Raw genomic sequence first — 17,802 nt, 5'->3', positions numbered from 1 at the left:
TATAAATACAATTTTTCGTCCACGTTTCCGGCGCACGATCAACCGATTTAATGTTTCAAAAAATATTCGATTCCTATTGATAGGAAGATGTGGTGATTAGTTTTTGGCAAAGGCAAGTCCAGCCGTTTAGAGATACAAAACAAAAAAACAAAATTTTGAGAGTACGGAGTATTTGATTTGAATGATTAAAAAACGCGGATGGGCAGAAAAAAATTGTTTCATTTTTTTTTTAATTTCAAGAAAATATTTTTTAACTAAATTTTATTCTTCGAATATTTAATTATGGTACGGGAAGTTCCAGCAATTCGACTCTACATATCATGCCGCACACCACTAGTTTGATATTATTTCGACATTTTTTATATATTTTCGAAAATAGTATTTTGTAAACAGTTGTTCGCCCCCCGAAAAGCGCGTCCCACAGATTGGAAACCGCGGACTTAACATAATTTGTAATCAATTTAACATATACTATTTTAAAATTACAAAATGCCTGCACCTGCAGTACTAGAAATTTCATGTCCATATGTTTTGCAATTGTGTATTTATAGTATATGATCGATAATAGTAAAATTCTTATAATCATATATGATTTTTTATCTCTAAATTCCGTTGAACCAGCAAGGCAAATTCCAAAATACGATTTAATATTTTCCGACAGATTCCACTTCAGCAACAACAGCATATGTTTCAAATTGTCTACTTCAAATTTTTGTATCGATCTATTGATTAGTTAATGAAGACAATCTATAGATTACAATAATCTATAATCATTCATTGAGTAGGTATTGTCAATTTAAAAAATTTCTTTTCTAACGAAATTATTATCAATCGCGCTTTTTCATGATACGCATTTCACGTATCTCAAAAATGTTAAGAAATTCGGGTTTAAATTAATTGAAAAGTTTCCATAATTATTATGGTCAATAGATTTTTAGTAGTACCATATGGAATGATGATGTTCCACATGGAATATAGGTGCACATAATAAAAGAAACTAGTGGTGTATGGCGTCGTGCCTTAAGGCAAATTGCGGGAACTCCCATACCGAACACTAAATTTAAAAAAAAAACTTTGAAAAAATTTGATTTTTGACAAATTTTAAAATTTTTGAAAAAAAAAGATTTTTTGTATTTTGTTTTTTTTTTAATTTTGAACATTTTTTTAAGCGATCGCGCTATTGCAAAATAATATTTGTGGATTTGGGTTGGTAAAAATAAAGGCGGTAATTATAAAATATAAAAAAATTGTAAATAATCGAATTTATCAATAAAAATTGAGATTTTTACCATCCTTGACTGTCCCATTTGAGGGGACAAAGTAAGTCCATCATATCATTCGGCTGTCTCCTCTCAGGGGACAAAGTAAATCTAGTATTTCACTCGGGCGCATATCATGCCACCAAGGATTATAAAAATACCAAGTATTTTTTCGTATTATTGATTTAGTGTTTTTTAATTTTACAACACACAGGTGGTGTTTTCGACCGATAAAGATGCTTAGAATCAATTGTCATCTTAAGTGATTTGGACACCTGTTTTAGTGATAAGATTGTCTTAAGTTGTTGAATGAATAAAAGAGGGACATGGCAGTTTGTATACACAATGTCTCGGTTCATATCAAAACATCATTTAAGGATGGATCAAGGATGAGCAACATGCGACTCTTTAAATATTTTTCTGCGGCCCACAATTATAAAATATAATTTTATTTATATTATCAAGTTTTTTCCATCAATAAATCAATTATAATGTATTTTTTTTTTTGTTGCATTAATTCATGAAATATTTACTTTGCTTCAATTTAGTATGTTTATTAGGGGGCGTCCATTATTCACGAGATCGATTTTTTACTTCGACATGGGGCAAAAAATAATTATTAATTATTGTAAATGCATGTTCTTTAATGTCCACAATATAAATTCCTATAAAACAAAATTGCATACAATGCACAGTAATAATATCAAGTTCACACAGCAGGTATGTTTTCGTAAGAATGTGGCGCCAAGTTGCTGGTAGATAACTTCCGAGTTGGTGTGCCGAGCGGGAAAGGGTTAGTATAATATCAAATAATAGTTTGGGGTATAAAAGGAGTAAACGAATTGTTATTTTCTTTAACGTTTGCTATATCGGGAAATAAATACTGAATTCTAAAGATGTTTTCTTGAAAAATTCTTGAAAATTAGTCACAAAATGTCTTACAAGTTGTTATTTAGTATAAAAGAGTTAGTATATATTCCTTAACATACCTTCTACTACATATATTATGTTCGGCGGTTTTTGCTGCAGAAGTAACACTGCTGTAAGAGCCAGCAAGCCACCCATGTACCTATTATACAGAATATTTCAAGATTTCCACAAAAAAGATCCACAATTAAAAGAGGTCTGTGCTGGGTGTGCGTATTAAGTTTCTTAGTGTATTTTTTTATCGCTGAACACAAATCTAAAGTCCAAAATGGGGGTCAAAACTGCAAAAAATAAAGAATAAAAAAAAAATTAAAATAAAATAAAAAATCTAGTAATTTTTCTGCATGATAAAAATCTTACAATATTTGTCGTTTCATGAGTCTTTTCTCTTTAAATGACCTGTGCAAGAGATTTCTGCGATGCTTTTTTCATTTCTATTGAGTTATCAACTTGCAGGAACTTTCAAAAGGAAATTGCACACATATTTCAGAAAACTGCAAATTTGTTTACAAATTACCTAGAGACAATAGGAAATGCACCATCATGAATAGGTTTGTCAGATTACTGCTGCAAAAAGATGTTCAACAGAGATGAAAATAAGCATTACAGAAATCCTTGCACTGTTCAAAGAGATAAATACAGAAATTATAAGATTTTAATTATCATGCACAAAAACTAATAATAATAGTATTTTTTTTTTTTTATTTGTTATCAAGGGTTCCTGAAGAAGGAGACATCCCATTATCACCAAAATGTTATTTAAAGAAAAAAATGGCTGAAATTATAAGATTTTAGTTATCATGCAGAAAAATTAATTATAATATCTTTTTTATTTGTTATCAATAGTTCCCGAAGAAAAAGACATCCCATATCACCAAAATGTTATTTAAAGAGAAAAATGATAGAAATTATAAGATTTTAATTATCATGCACAAGAATTAATTATAATAATATGTTTTTTCATTTCTTATCAATAGTTCCTGAAGGAGACATTCCATGTCCGAGAAAGATGGAATAAAATAAAAAAAATTAAATGAATGATTACTTAAATGTATCCGCGCTCTACCGCTGCAACATTTTCAAAACAATTTCTAGATATTGGCGACGAAATGGTTATCACCGATAAAACTAGATGCATTGAATTATTGATCAATTCTCATATAATCACTGATTTACAGAATTATCCTATACCGATGAACACAAGAAGTATGTACATAGTTATGAATATCTTGCAGAAGCAGCAATTCAAAAAAAAAATGAATGAGGGAATTTAGTGTCAAAATCAAAATCTAAAGATAAAACTGTTTTTGAGAATAAACTGAAAATGTTCCGGAGTTTTTGAAAAAACACTCAATTCACTAAACACATACTTCTGCATCAGTTAATTTTTCTACTAAAAATTTTCTAGAAATATTTCTTATGGCTAAACGTTTGCTGAGCCAGCTAGTATATATATATATATATATATATATATATATATATATATATAAGAAAATATATTTGGAAATGTAAGGTTCTTTTAAATATATAATATTCTGAATATTCATCTAGTAAACCATATAGCAAAGTCATTGCTGTATATAGCTTACGAGTATCTCTGGTTCATACATTTGAAAATATTACCAAACATTTTGTTTCCGTACTCTCAGAAATTTCAGAAAAGGCGTTTACATTGCAGATAAGATAATAATTAACCAGAAATAAATAATCCGAAAATTTATTATTTGTGTGCTCAAATAAAATGCTCAAAAACTTTAAAATACTAAAATACTTTAAAAAAAAAAATGCTGCGCGCAAGCAAGTATTATTAAGCAGTTATAATTTATAATTTTATGATTTTATAACTTTATGAAATGAGTGGCCTGATTGCCCGGTGTATTTTAAAAACATTTTCTCTTATATTTTATCTCTTATTAAATAATTGTTTGTTAAATTAGGTAACTGACAATCAAAACAACATGTAAAATAGATGGACATCTTTATTACAACAAATTTTTATATTTCATAACTATAACAATTAAAAATAAATTCTACAGACAATACGAAGAAAATAACGACATACATCAAAAAGAACATTTTAAAACAATAACAAACGAAGATAAATGCTTGTAGAAGTGTCTACTTTAAATTTTTGGCAGTTTTTATAGAATTGATCTCGAGTTGTGCACACAAATTATTCCTATTGATTTAAATAAAAACATTGAATAAATAATATAATAACTGAGGTAACAAAAAAAAATCATAACCCTATAATGTGAATGCTTAAGTTTGTGTCTTGTCAGTACCATTTTTGCCATTAAACTATTCACGATACTACGAACTGAACGGTGGAATTATATAGAAGACTCGGTTCTTAAAAAGTCTTATTTATCTTTTGGCCACGTTTGTTTAGTGCCTGTAACCAGGTTTCCTAAATTCAGGAGAAGGCGCTGGCGGCAGTGCGCCTACATCGTAACTCGGGGGCCGATAGAAACGCCACAGTAAAGATGAGCCACGTTTGAGCTCCCCACGTTGTTTCAAGTGAGCCCAGCATTCTTGCCAATTGTTGAAAGTAGGCATATGAGGTGGTTTACTTGCAGCCAATCTAAAAGATAAGTTTAGATGGATAAAGGACTTTCATTTCTGGTTTTAATTTAATTTTTACTAGGGAAGAACAGGAGTTAAAGGTCTGCTGGAAAAAAGGTCCACCACCACAAGTAAAATATAGTTTTTTAAAAATACTATTTTAAAGTGAAAGAATATCTTACATGTGGCTCGATTAAAACAGACTACCTAAACCTTTACACTAGCAAAGTGTAAAAATTTAGGTGGTCATTTATTCTTATTTATTAAGAAAATAGTGAATAAAAATGTAAAATAAGTTAAAAAAGCAATTAGAACAAAATGGATTAAATTGATAGTTCTTACAACTTCAATGATAAAATCTTTTGACAAAGTTCCATACAAAAGTTATATAAAGTGTGATCTTTGTAAAAAATGTGCCCATAAAATATGTTTTTCAAACAAGAGTTGTATTATTTCATTTGTAATAACTGTATTTCAAGAAATATTGAGTCCGATTATGATAAATTAAAAAGAAATCTCTACTAAAGCAATACTCATGATAGTATTAAAAATTTATAAATATGTTTGCAAATTGCATTTAAAAATACATATTCAGATTATGCTTTTTAATTTTGTTGTTCAACCTAATAATTAAACTGCATCACATTCATTAATTAATAAAGCTTTAAATCAATAAAACCTCAGTAAAGCAAAATAAAATAGATTAGTGGATCTTTTTACCCCCTGGTTGACCTTCTTACAATGCTGGTGAGGTAAAATGGACCATACAATACATTTTAGAAAAACAGCAAAAACAACATATGTCTACAATGATGAATTTGCTGGGAGTTTTACTGAACATAGTCAGATTGTTACTTGTTTGATATGTGTTATTTGTTTTGATGTAGTTGGTTTGGTTTGCACAGTATAATTGCTATAAGTCCAACTGGACTGCCCTAGCCTAACAAAGATATAAATAAGTATGTTGAAAGACAACTGTACTTACCTTGATCCATGAAGAGTCATACAATTTGACACAACTTGGAATGGGTACATAATTGTGCTTGTTACAAACTGAAATATATAAATATAAGCATTAAATAAATAAACTTTACAAACTACTTTAAAATTATTAGCTAATTTAGAGCATTAAAATATATCTTACTGTAGCAATAGCTCCAACATAGCTGCGAGTTTCCTTATCCTGTACTAAATGTTTGTTAATGATAAATGTAACAGCACTCGCAAACAGAAGACAAGCAATATCACCTAACAATCTTGGGAACAAACCATTGAAAAATCCTCCAATACCTTCTTCTTGGTAAATAGTTGCAATTGATCCCAAAATTGAACTGAAGTAGTAATAAAATAGAAATAAATAAATATTTATTCAAATGTGGATATGAATTTAAAATTTGAAATTATAGGTGACCCCCTTATAACATGGACGTGACGTATTTCTATAGCATGGATCCACTCTAACAAGGTTAGGAAATGAGCAAAATTCTAATAAAATATAAAGCAAACTTTATCTAATGTAAAGTTGGTGAAGTCACAAAACAACTGCTCATAAACTTAATGCAAAAGATATCTCATTTGCCATTTTTCATTTGAGCCTGGACATTCTATTGGAAAAAAGCCTAGGTTTACCCAAACAGTTATTGATATTTCTCAAATATAGGTTCTTTAGATGAAGTAATTTAAAATTTAAAAGAGAACTCACATCTAGAATCATGTAGAAATGTGTAAAGATCTTTTCTTTAAAAAAGCCAAGGCTTTCCCAAACATTAGTCATATTCCTCAAAAAAAGATTCTTTAAATGAAATGAGCCCAAAATTTAAAAGAAAACATTAGTGCTTAGTATCATATAAAGAACTTATAAAAATCTTTTCATCAAAAGCGAGCATTAAAAAATAACAATTCATATTGCAAAAATAAGGGAATCGAAATTATGCTAGTATAGAAAAATTCTCAGACGATGAGGAAATCTTGCCAGATCAGGTTAATTCACTTAGTACATATCAACTACAAAAATTAATGAATATACTTTTATCTTTATTATAAATATATACTAGCAATTTTTAAATCTATGCCCTCTTTCTACACTACTCCTTTGTCTAACAAGGATTACTCCAGTGTTATACGGGGGTTACCTGTATATCATTTACTTACCAATATTTGGTTTCATGACCAATAAATTGAGCCATCATTCTAACAGTGATTACTTGGAAGGGGTGACTAATTATTGTACCGCTTATGTGAAGAATCATGTCTCTTGACAATGCCTTTTCAAATCTCTTCCTCCTAAAAAATACAATAATTAGTAAATATAATTAGCAATAATGTAAATACTAGATGATTTTGCCAATTTTAAAAATGGACTTGAAGTACTAAATGTAACATTAGACTTCTGATTTCTGAAATCAAGTTTCGATAAACAAACAAATAGAAAAACAAATAAATAGAATGTTTAAATTTGCATTAAATTGACCCAAATAGTAAATACTTAGTGCTTTGCTTAATTGTATTTGAAACTAAAATTGATTTTGATAAGCGTATAGGCGCAAACTTTATTTATTCTTTGGACTTTGATAATAATTTACATTATATAATATATATTTATGTTTACTTGTTTTTAATAAGCTAAAAGAAATAATATGATTGTTATAAGATTATGATAATATAATGTTTATATTTATTTGATCCTTTTACTGAATAACTTATTTCACTAACAAAATTGTACTTACAATTTTTTGTGAAAATTATGCATGATCAACAAATAATTGTTTTTAAAGTTATTCAATCCTGGTGAACTGTTATTTCTTTGTTCTACTGAATTATACAAAAAAAATTTACTATCAATAAATATGAACAATAAATTTCATTCAAAAACTGCTCTTTTAATCACAATAAATTTTCTGTTAATTTTTTTTTTATTCAAATTACAGAGTATTCAATTAAGAACATTTTTTATGAAAATTTGAAACTGGTATTCTGGAATAATTACTATTCAACAACCGTTTTCCTAAAAGGCCAGTTTTTGTATAATCCTTTATAAATTTACCTTTCAATATCTGTGAGTTCATCATCATTTACATCTTCTTTTTCAGGAGGTACACCCAAACCTAACTGTTCAGCTATTTTTTCACTACCTAAGACACTCGCTATGTTACCCAGGAGTTTAGGTGTAAGGCCTCGATAGCAACCTGTAATGCCATCCATTCTTCTAATGTAACCCACTGAAATATATAAAAAAGTAATTATAAAAGATATTTTTGTATTAGTACATTAAGAATTATATAAGTGTTATATTATTATTATATTAAATTTTAAAATAATTGTTACACAATAATAATAATAATTGTTAATAATTGTTTGTATCCTGTAGTTAAGTAACAAAAAAAATTATAACACAAGCAATAAATTAATTAGGGATTCTAGTGTAGACGAATAAATTTTAGGTCATTTTTAAATCATTGTGGTCAAGATTTGACCAGGGCTTTTACTATTTAACCCAGGACCCTTTGAGGTAGGGGATACAATTGTATGAGTATATTTAAGTAATTAATTAATAATAGTTCGGCCATTTAAGCCTAAATTAGGTAAGAATCTCGGAATTCGAGATACCCAGCTGTAAGTCTGTAAATACTGATACCCTAAAAAGTTGTCTCAAAACCTACATATGGTAGGATGTACACAACATATGAAACTTTAGGGTGTCAATAAACAAGTATTTACAGTCTTACAGCTGGCTGTCTCGAATTCCGAGGTGAACTTACTATAATGACTAGACTATAAGTAAATTTTCTAAATAATTAATTCTTCTAGTAAAAAAACACGAATTTTAATTCATATTTAAATCATCGTAAAAAAGGGCAAATTATAGGGATTCATTTTCAATATTATTATTTTTTAAATCTATTTATCAATGTTACAAGAGTACAGAAATAACTAGAAAAAATGTTAACAATTTTAAGAGTTAGCAGTTGTTGAAGTAGGGCCTCTCAAAAAATTGACACGTGTCCATGGCCACGATTGCAACCCCCCTTTTTCCTAATCCTAAACCCTAATCTCCTTTTTTTTTCATTTCAGATTACTAGGGGGGATTGCAAAAATAGTGAGATAAAAGATAGTGAAATAAAAAATGACCTAAAATTCATGTCCTTAATTAATAAAAATACCCCCTTAATCTACAATTGTCATATAGTTAACTAAATAATAATTTGCTTACCACATTGAAAAACATTTGGAAGCGCAAAGGCGGGTTTGACAAATAAAGTAGTTGTGGGCTAAATATTGTAAATTAGTGATCTTTTTTTTTTCAATTCAGATTACTAGGGGGTTGCAAACGTGTACATGGTCATATAGTAATTTTTATTGAAAAGCCCCATTACAACAACTGCCAACTCTTAAAATTGGTAACATTTTTTTTTAGTTATTTTTGTACTCTTGCAACGTTAATAAATAAATTATATATTATAAAAACAATAATAGTGAAAAAATAGATAGTCTTTTTATTTATGATGATTTAAAAATGACCTAAAATTCATGTCTCTACAATAGAATATCCGCTTAATCTACAATTGTGATACAGTAGAACCTCATTTATCCCCGACTAATTTATATGTATGTATATATCTACAATTCAAATTTTTGTATGATTAATGCCGCAGTTTAGTATATGTATGTAATATAATTTAAAAGAATATATATGTACATACATAAGGAAATGTTAATTTCTTATTAAAGATTGATTTTCGTTAATATCTATGTATGTATTTGTTATTTTATACTATAAATAAATAATTTAATACGATAAATACACAACATTATTCTTCATACATTTGATTATCCAGATTATCAATTATCTGAAAGCCTATCGACAATAATTAGTCCGGTTAATCAAGGTTCTACTGTATGTACATACCTACAATTTGAGTTTTTGCACGATTAATGCTGCAGTTTAGTAAATGTATCTAATGTAATTTAAAAAAATATATATGTACATACATAAAGAAGTTTCAATTTCTTAATAGACATTATTTTCGTTGATATCTATGTACGTAATTGTTATTTTTAATAAATACACAACATTATTCTTCATACATTCGATTATCTGGATGTTTATGGACAACAATTAGTCCGGCTAATCGATGTTCTAATATAGTATAGTCATCTAAATAATAATTTGCTTACCATATTGAAAAACATTTGGAAGCGCTAAGGCGGGTCTGCCAAATAAAGTAGTTGTAGGCCTTGGAGGGATGGGCTCATAACCAATCTAAAAATTGAGATATAATTTTATCAATAAAACCGATAAGCAAATAGGCTAACCTCAAAAGTCAAATGATTTCTATTACACAACACGAATACAAACCTGTATCAGAACTTTAGCGTATTCAAAAGGATGACAAGTCGTACTTAAAGCTAATCGCATACCAAACCGCGTCCATGCATTATTTTTCGCTTCGTCCTTAGAATTTGACATTTTGGATTTTGTCGTACCCCGAAACTAGACTGGATATTGTTTGATTTCGAGTGCGCCAGTTACGTGAAGTTGGAAATGATCTTCACATAAAAAACTAAAAAAATGATTTATTAGTTTAAAGCAACGCGTAGTTTAATCAGAATCGAACGAATTATAATTTTAGGAAATTATAAACATTACAAACCAACATATTGCGCAAAACAATTTTGAAATATATATTGATTCAAATGTTCCCGACCACTAAACTACCAACGCGACAAAATGAAAACAAAAACATAAAGGAATGTGTATTGTCATTTATTTTATCATCTGTCAAAACAAAATAGATTTCGTTATTAACAATGAAATCATTGAATTTCATCAAACCAACAAGATTTTATTATACGTTGCCGATAAATATTATGTTTACCATAGACTTTATATTACATGGACTGCTAATCGAGCGCATACAAAACGTAACTAAAATTGCTGGAAATTTCCGTACCGCAAATAAAAATCTTGGTACGGAACCCAAAAAATTTACACAAAATGTGTACACATTATTAAAATCTCTATAAAATATTTGATAATTTGATGTACATATGTCCAATAAACATTTTTGACCGCAAAATGACATTTTTTTTTAACTTATTTTTATTGAGAGTCCATAACCGCTGGACCTGCCTTCCCAAAAATTTAGTCAGTTTTTCAGCTTGCCAATACAAGTAAAATGTTTTTTGAATTATTAAAATCGGATGCTCCGTTCTCTTAAAAACTGAGTTACCGTTTTTGGCACTTTTTGCCCCGTATCTTCGAAACCACTAAACCTGTCTTTGCCAAAAACTAATCAGCACGTCTCCTTACCAATAGAAATCGAATGTTTTTGAATAATTGAAATCGGTTGATCCGTGTTCCCGAAATCTAATTCAATTTAATTATTTTCTTTTGATGAGAAAATAATAGATTTTTTGGATTAATTTTATATAAAAATAATGTAGTAAACTTTGTAATAAAATCAAAACATTTACCATAAAATATTTTTACCAAATAATAATACTTCTGCTTTCTAAATTTTTCTTCTGCTATTTCCATTCGAAAATTAATATTATATCGGGTAGTTCGATTAGCATATTATTACTTTTACACAATTATATAATTGTGTGAAAGTAATAATATAATACTAAATATTTTTGCTGCTTAAGTGCTATTGATATCACTGATAAATTTTGCACTCTAAAGTATTGTTATTTCAGGCTATGGAAAAACCTGATTAAATTTCGTTTCGTGTATTTTTCCAAATATTGTCGTAGTTAGAAATATGACCTCTTACTATTCAATAAATTATACATTTGAGCTATTCACACTTGAACTCAATTTTATTGTTTTGTATCTTTGAAGTAATATTTTTGTATTTTCTGGAAAATACACAATGGCATTATTTTGACTCGTATACCTAAAAGGTAATAAAACTGCCCGTGAGACGAGAAACGACCGCTTTCTTTCCAAAGCAGTAATTGTCTACACGAGTTAACAGATTTATTACCAGTTTAGGAAAGTCGAATATGACAAAATATCCGACACAATTCCGCTCGGATTCACTCCGAAGGAGGAGTTGTATCTGAGTAATAACTCCGAAGTGAGACCCATCACTAATACAGATATGCTTCAGAATGGACACCCATGCAGTTTATTTATTGCTAGTGTTAATGAAATTACTCAATATTGTTTATATTGCAGCTGTTCACTGTGTGAACGAATATTATAGAATTTATTAATCAGAAATTGCTTTATTTCTTTAATGAAGGTTCAAGTCCTTTCAATTATAATTTATAATTATATAAATATATAAAATGGTTGACACTAAAATGTGTGCATCACGAGTGTTACCATATTACTAATAAACATTATTCAAAATTGTTATATGATGTATTTATTTTTAACTTAAATGCCATCTCGTACGATAGCAAAAAAGTTTTACTTCAATCGCGTGTGAACCTTACGCGCACTCTTTTTTCACTCGAGAAATGTATGGGGACTAGCAGTCCATGTAATATAAGGTCTATGATATTTACTCATTTTCTCATAAAGTTATTTTGACAACCAACGTGGCAGCCATGTTTAAATCAACTGAAAACTGTCACTGTCATTATTCACTTACGTTCTGACATTTCACGATTTTAAGTGCTTTTCTACACGCAATAAATACATTTTATTAATAACTAAATGGTTAATTAATATTTTAATATTCTTACAATATGGTTACTGCCGCAGAAGAAAACTTTCTCAAACAGTCCTTGGTGAAGGTGATAGGTTTTATCCAAAATATGTGTATTTCTTTCACCCACAAATAACTTTGTCTTTCTTTTTTTAGTACTATAATCCTGATAAAACTCGTGTGGACGTAGCAACTGTATTAAATATTTATAAAAGTTTGACAGCCAGATACGAGGCTTTTGGTATGTATTTGTTTTAATAAAATGATTGCTTGATTCAAAAGATTTTAGCTAATAAACGTTATTTTAAGTGTTCAATGATGGATCTCAGAAAGATTTACTTAATATGCAAGGCACAATACCCGTTACATATAAAGGTAAGAAATACCACATCTTTATTATATTTATATTAGATTAAACAAAAGCCAAGAGGCAGTTAATTTCTCTTAAATTAGTCCTCGGGAACACCATCACAATCGTATTACATATACTTAGTACTTGATTGTGTAAAAACGTTTAAATACTGATTTACCTCAATAAAGTTATCATTTACTACAGGTACCATATATCACATACCAGTATGCATTTGGATAATGGACACACATCCACAAAATGCACCATTATGTTATGTGAGGCCCACACCTGATATGTGCATTAAAGTTTCAATGTATGTTGATTATAATGGAAAAATTTACTTGCCATATTTGCACGATTGGCAACCGGTAGGAATTTAATAATATAAACAATAAGCTGTTGATGATTTTTTTATCATTCCAATGTTATTGTAGAATACTTCGGACTTGCTTAGTTTGATACAAGTTATGATAGTCACATTTGGAGAAAAACCACCAGTGTATTCAAGACGTAACCAACAAGATTCTGCAACGCCTTATCCTCCTTGTAAGTGTGTTTTATCACACTTGTATTTAAAGTTTTATCTTATTGTATTTTCTTTTTTAGCAAATATGCCTAGGGTAGGTAGTGCAGGTCCATCACCATATTTACCTTATCCTGCAGGTGGTTATACACCTCCCACAAATAATGCAGGTTACCCTCCATATCCCCCTGCAACATCTGCATCCAATTCAGTTCCTTATCCAACTTCATTCAGTTTTGGAAATATGCCATTTCCATTTTCACCATCTCAAACGCCTTATCCCGGACAAAGTGGGCCAAATTTGCCATATCCTCCAACATCAGGTACTGGTTCTATACCTATGCCTAATGCAAGAACTGATTTTGGCGGAGGTAATAGTTATAATCAAACAGGCACTATTTCTGAGGAGCATATTAAAGCTAGTTTAATGAGTGCTGTGGAAGATAAAATCAGAAGGTGAGAATTTAAATCCAGTTTGGTATTTTTCACTTAGGCAGCAATATGAATTTGAATAACTTTTAGACGTTTACGAGAACAATATTCACAAAGCCAGGCTGAAATGGAAACATTGCGAAGAACTGAACAGGAATTAAATGAAGGAAAAGAAAGACTTGATAGAATTTTCGCAAAATTACAGCGAGAACAGGTATACTAAGTAGTACGATTAAAATGAGTATGAAAAATTATTAAAATTATGTTTGTAGACTGAATTAGAAAAAAGCATCTCAGTTCTTAAGGACAAAGAGGCAGATCTGCAACGAGCGATAAATAGATTGCAAGATCAAGAAGAAATAGATGTAGATGAGGCAGTAACCACAACAGCTCCATTGTACAAACAGTAAGTGAAATTGACTTAAGAGTTTTAAACATAAATGAAACTATCCCAATTATAGATTGCTGAATGCGTTTGCTGAGGAGGCAGCAACTGAAGACACAATTTACTACCTCGATGAAGCTCTTCTCAAAGGAGTTATAGACCTAGATACATTTTTAAAGCATGTTCGAGCTCTATCACGACGCCAGTTCATGCTTAGAGCATTGATGCAGAAATGCAGGCAGAAAGCTGGTCTCGCTTGTTAGTTTTGTCATCACTTGCATATATTGCCTTGTGTACCATATAAGAAATGCTATAATGTAGAAATCATATATTTAATTTTTTGTATCAATCTTATTTTTATTATTATATTGAGCACTTCATTTATACACACATATTATTGTAGAATTTAAGAATATATTACAATGATGTTTACATGTGATTTTATTGCAACTTTTGAGAGAAGTACTTAGTAAGGGAATGATTCATGTAGAGAGCTCAGTGCTATACGTAAATGCCCACACATAGTAATAGGAATAATGTTCCAAAACCAGAAAAGATTGCAGCCACTAAAGATACAAGTAACTCTTTGAAAATGTATCTGGTATTTTTTGTGCTGGTCACTTCGTATACGAAAAACCAGGCAGTAAAAAAGACTCCTATTCCTAATAGGACTATTGCTAAGTGTGGGAAGACGGCTGGGTTGACAGGCGATACGTATCTTGTCATAGATTCCATGTTTAACTAAAATTCAAGAAAAGTAAGGTTACCTCATCGGCAATTTGCACAAGACACAAGCAATAATTCCATCTCCCACATCTTACCATATTATTTAAATTCTTTAATAATATCACTATAATTGAATATTATCACTTTTATTCCACTAGAAAAACATATATTACAATACACCTTTTTATAATAATCAGTCAATAAGAAGACACGTATTTGACAACACAAACGAGTCAGCGTCGTGAAGTATGAACAAATCAGTGACACCACCTATGCGCTGTTATGGCAAAGAAACTGACTGATGGTTTGAGTCCATAATTTGTGTTATTGAATTTAGATAAGAGAGTGAAGTATGTGATTTGTGTAGATACAAATTTCCGTCAACGATTTCGGGAGCACGGATTAACTGCTTCCAATGTAAACATTTAATAATATTTGAATTAAAAAATATTTTGCTGTTTCAGAGATACCAATCTGATATTCCAAACTAGTTGGTATTAGTATTAATAAATGTTCAGTAATATTCCCAAGTAATATCTTTCGAACAGTTTTTGATTTTATAAAATCGATTCGGTAGTATGAGCTCAAATATGGACGAAAAGTTTAACACTTATTTCCAAATTTCGGTTCAGGCGTTTTTGAGCAAACGTCGGTGAAAGGTCTAATTTTGACAAATGCCAAAAAAACGATACTAATTTTTGCAATCTTTGACGAATTTTTAAAATTAAACGAGTGGCGTAGGTCCGTAATATTTTAGTATGATCTATAAGACTATGGTATCTACCCACAAAAAAATTAATTGAAATTGCCGATTTTTTTTAACACTTTATTACAATCCCTCTGGAAAGATTTCTGCAATTATGCTTAAGGATGGACGCCCCCATTAATCACGTGAGTCTTGAAGGAGGAAGGGGTTGACAGAAAATAACAAAATATCATGAGAAGGAAGGGAGGGTTTGGTTGGTAAGATAGCACGTGTATTAATTATATATTTCAATTTAAAAAAAATCCGAAATTTATCAAAAAAAAGTCACAGTTCTTATGATTTTTTCAAGATACTAAATATACACGTGATTTTAGGTGAGAGATGGGGGTAATCTGAAATATCACCACGTATCACCAAGGTCATCTCTCACGTGATTAATAGACGCCCCAAACTAAGCATTTTAGTTTAATTTAAATTATTAAAACATAAAACAGGGCAGTTTGCTGTCGATCCTGCAGCACCTTCCAAAATCTAATCATTTAAAAAGTATTGCAACTACAGTAACAAAACTAATTTTACAGAAACTGAATTCTGAATTAGTCAAATCGCGTTGTGTTTGTAAATTCCGCGACGTACTGGGAACCAAATATGATCCGTTTTTTATTAAGTGTAATATTTTGACCAGAGAAATTACCAGAACTTGCATTGATGTCCAACGTACTAATATATTTTTTTAATTATAGAAATAATGCACACCCACATATAGAATTATTGGTGGACAGGTAAACAGGTAGATATCTAGACGAAGTAGGAAAGAATACAGGTAGAGAGGTAAACAGGTAATCAGGTAAACGGATAAAAAGATGAATAGGTGGACAAGTAGACATAAATAAAAACATAAACAAGTACTTCTATACAAGTAGACAGGTATACAGGTATACATGTAAGCAGGCGGCCAGATAGACATGTGGACAGGTAGACAGGTAAACAAGTGGCAGTGGCGTCGGAACCGTGTGGGCTGTGTGGGCTTGAGCCCACCCATGAATTAGTCCATATAATTTGAAAAAATTATATGGACTAATATCTCTAAAAAAAAAAGAGCCCACTGGCTGTCTGTCAAAAAAAAAAAACTAGCCCACCCATCAAAAATTTGGTTCCGGCGCCACTGACAAGTGGACATATCAACAGATAAACAGATACACATTGGACAAGTAGAAAGACAGGTTGATAGGTACACAAATTCATTAAATTGATTGACATTAAATGCCACTTTCAAATAGTTATGTAATAACATATAAATCTCAATATATTACAAATAATAAGAGTACGTTGAAGATTTAGTGTTCTCGGTACACCTATTTTATTTTAATATGTTGGTGTTGAACCCATAGACATAGACCTATGAAATGAATAATACCTTTTTTACTTTTTATATTTATATAATTTTAATTGTATAAATAATTATTATATCTTACAGACATTGTTATTATTTAAATATATGTTACAAAATGAATCTAATTTATTTATCAATCCGAGTATTAACAAATAATATTATTTGTTGATAAACTTATGATAAAAAATATTTATAATTTATATTCAAGACTAGAACATGTTTTTTTATTTTAAAAAGAAAAGGAGACAATTATTATTAATTACACAAGATGATTAATTAAATTATAGCCATGACTTCAAAAATAGTCTATTTATTAGCTACATTAAAATTTTAATGATATATTTTACAATTATTTATATATTTTTGGAATGCTTCGTTTTGTGCGAAATCTTTTTGCGCATTTCTCGATATTTATGCTTTGATTATCACAGAGAAATAAAACTCGGTAAGAAATCGGTTAAAGGTTATTAGACAGTTATTGAAGAACTTACAAATCTTTACTATTAGGAAATTCAAAAATGTCGTCAAATCATTTTCCACAGGTATTTAATTATTACAACATATTTCATAAAAAAAGTAATCAATTTTTTAAACATTTCATCAAATAGTGGATAATAATATAGTCAAAGATATGTATTGAAGAACACATTAAAGCAGAATCTAATCGCTTTTTAATAAAATTGTGCTTAGGATTCTTCTCTGAGTTTAATAAATATCAATCTGTCCTTTAATGAATATAATTTAATATACCAATCTGTCCAAAAGCCTGTTAATATTACTATGTCATGTATTACAGTTATCCCATCATATTTATATTAATATTATCACAAATAATTATAAAGAAATACCAGTTAACAGTACGGCTGGTCGTCA

At 29.6% G+C, this 17,802-nt stretch overlaps 3 protein-coding genes across 4 annotated transcripts; 1 reads left to right on the top strand and 2 right to left on the bottom strand.

Annotated features, from left to right (window-relative positions):
- Window positions 1–4,308: 4,308 nt before the first annotated feature.
- Window positions 4,309–10,540, bottom strand: LOC113377389 (mitochondrial carrier homolog 2-like). The gene is made up of 8 exons (XM_026617694.1): window positions 10,403–10,540; window positions 10,108–10,312; window positions 9,927–10,011; window positions 7,795–7,969; window positions 6,903–7,034; window positions 5,896–6,082; window positions 5,737–5,804; window positions 4,309–4,770 (listed from the first exon to the last, which is right to left on the bottom strand). The coding sequence occupies exons 2-8, from the start codon at window positions 10,216–10,218 to the stop codon at window positions 4,575–4,577; spliced, it is 954 nt and encodes a 317-aa protein (XP_026473479.1). The 5' UTR covers window positions 10,219–10,312; window positions 10,403–10,540; the 3' UTR covers window positions 4,309–4,574.
- Window positions 10,541–12,360: 1,820 nt separating this feature from the next.
- On the top strand, window positions 12,361–14,397 carry LOC113377106 (tumor susceptibility gene 101 protein). 2 transcript variants are annotated; one of them, XM_026617306.1, is made up of 9 exons: window positions 12,361–12,500; window positions 12,569–12,653; window positions 12,722–12,787; window positions 12,969–13,132; window positions 13,199–13,310; window positions 13,371–13,743; window positions 13,810–13,933; window positions 13,992–14,125; window positions 14,181–14,397. In XM_026617306.1, exons 1-9 carry the CDS (start codon window positions 12,453–12,455, stop codon window positions 14,365–14,367), a joined length of 1,293 nt encoding a protein of 430 aa, XP_026473091.1. In that variant the 5' UTR covers window positions 12,361–12,452; the 3' UTR covers window positions 14,368–14,397. The 2 variants fall into 2 exon arrangements, with proteins under 2 accessions (XP_026473091.1, XP_026473090.1); XM_026617305.1 differs by having other exon boundaries at window positions 13,199–13,743.
- Window positions 14,285–15,051, bottom strand: LOC113377107 (transmembrane protein 258). The gene is made up of 3 exons (XM_026617307.1): window positions 14,926–15,051; window positions 14,538–14,845; window positions 14,285–14,414 (listed from the first exon to the last, which is right to left on the bottom strand). Exons 1-2 carry the CDS (start codon window positions 14,926–14,928, stop codon window positions 14,606–14,608), a joined length of 243 nt encoding a protein of 80 aa, XP_026473092.1. The 5' UTR covers window positions 14,929–15,051; the 3' UTR covers window positions 14,285–14,414; window positions 14,538–14,605.
- Window positions 15,052–17,802: the final 2,751 nt, after the last annotated feature.

This window comes from Ctenocephalides felis, unplaced genomic scaffold, assembly GCF_003426905.1.
Source record: "Ctenocephalides felis isolate EL2017-DRISC unplaced genomic scaffold, ASM342690v1 CF-g0.4_SCAFFOLD_01886, whole genome shotgun sequence".
Classification (NCBI taxonomy): domain Eukaryota; kingdom Metazoa; phylum Arthropoda; class Insecta; order Siphonaptera; family Pulicidae; genus Ctenocephalides; species Ctenocephalides felis.
The sequence above is the reverse complement of the archived record's forward strand: the minus strand, read 5'-3'. Positions and strand labels throughout refer to the sequence as shown.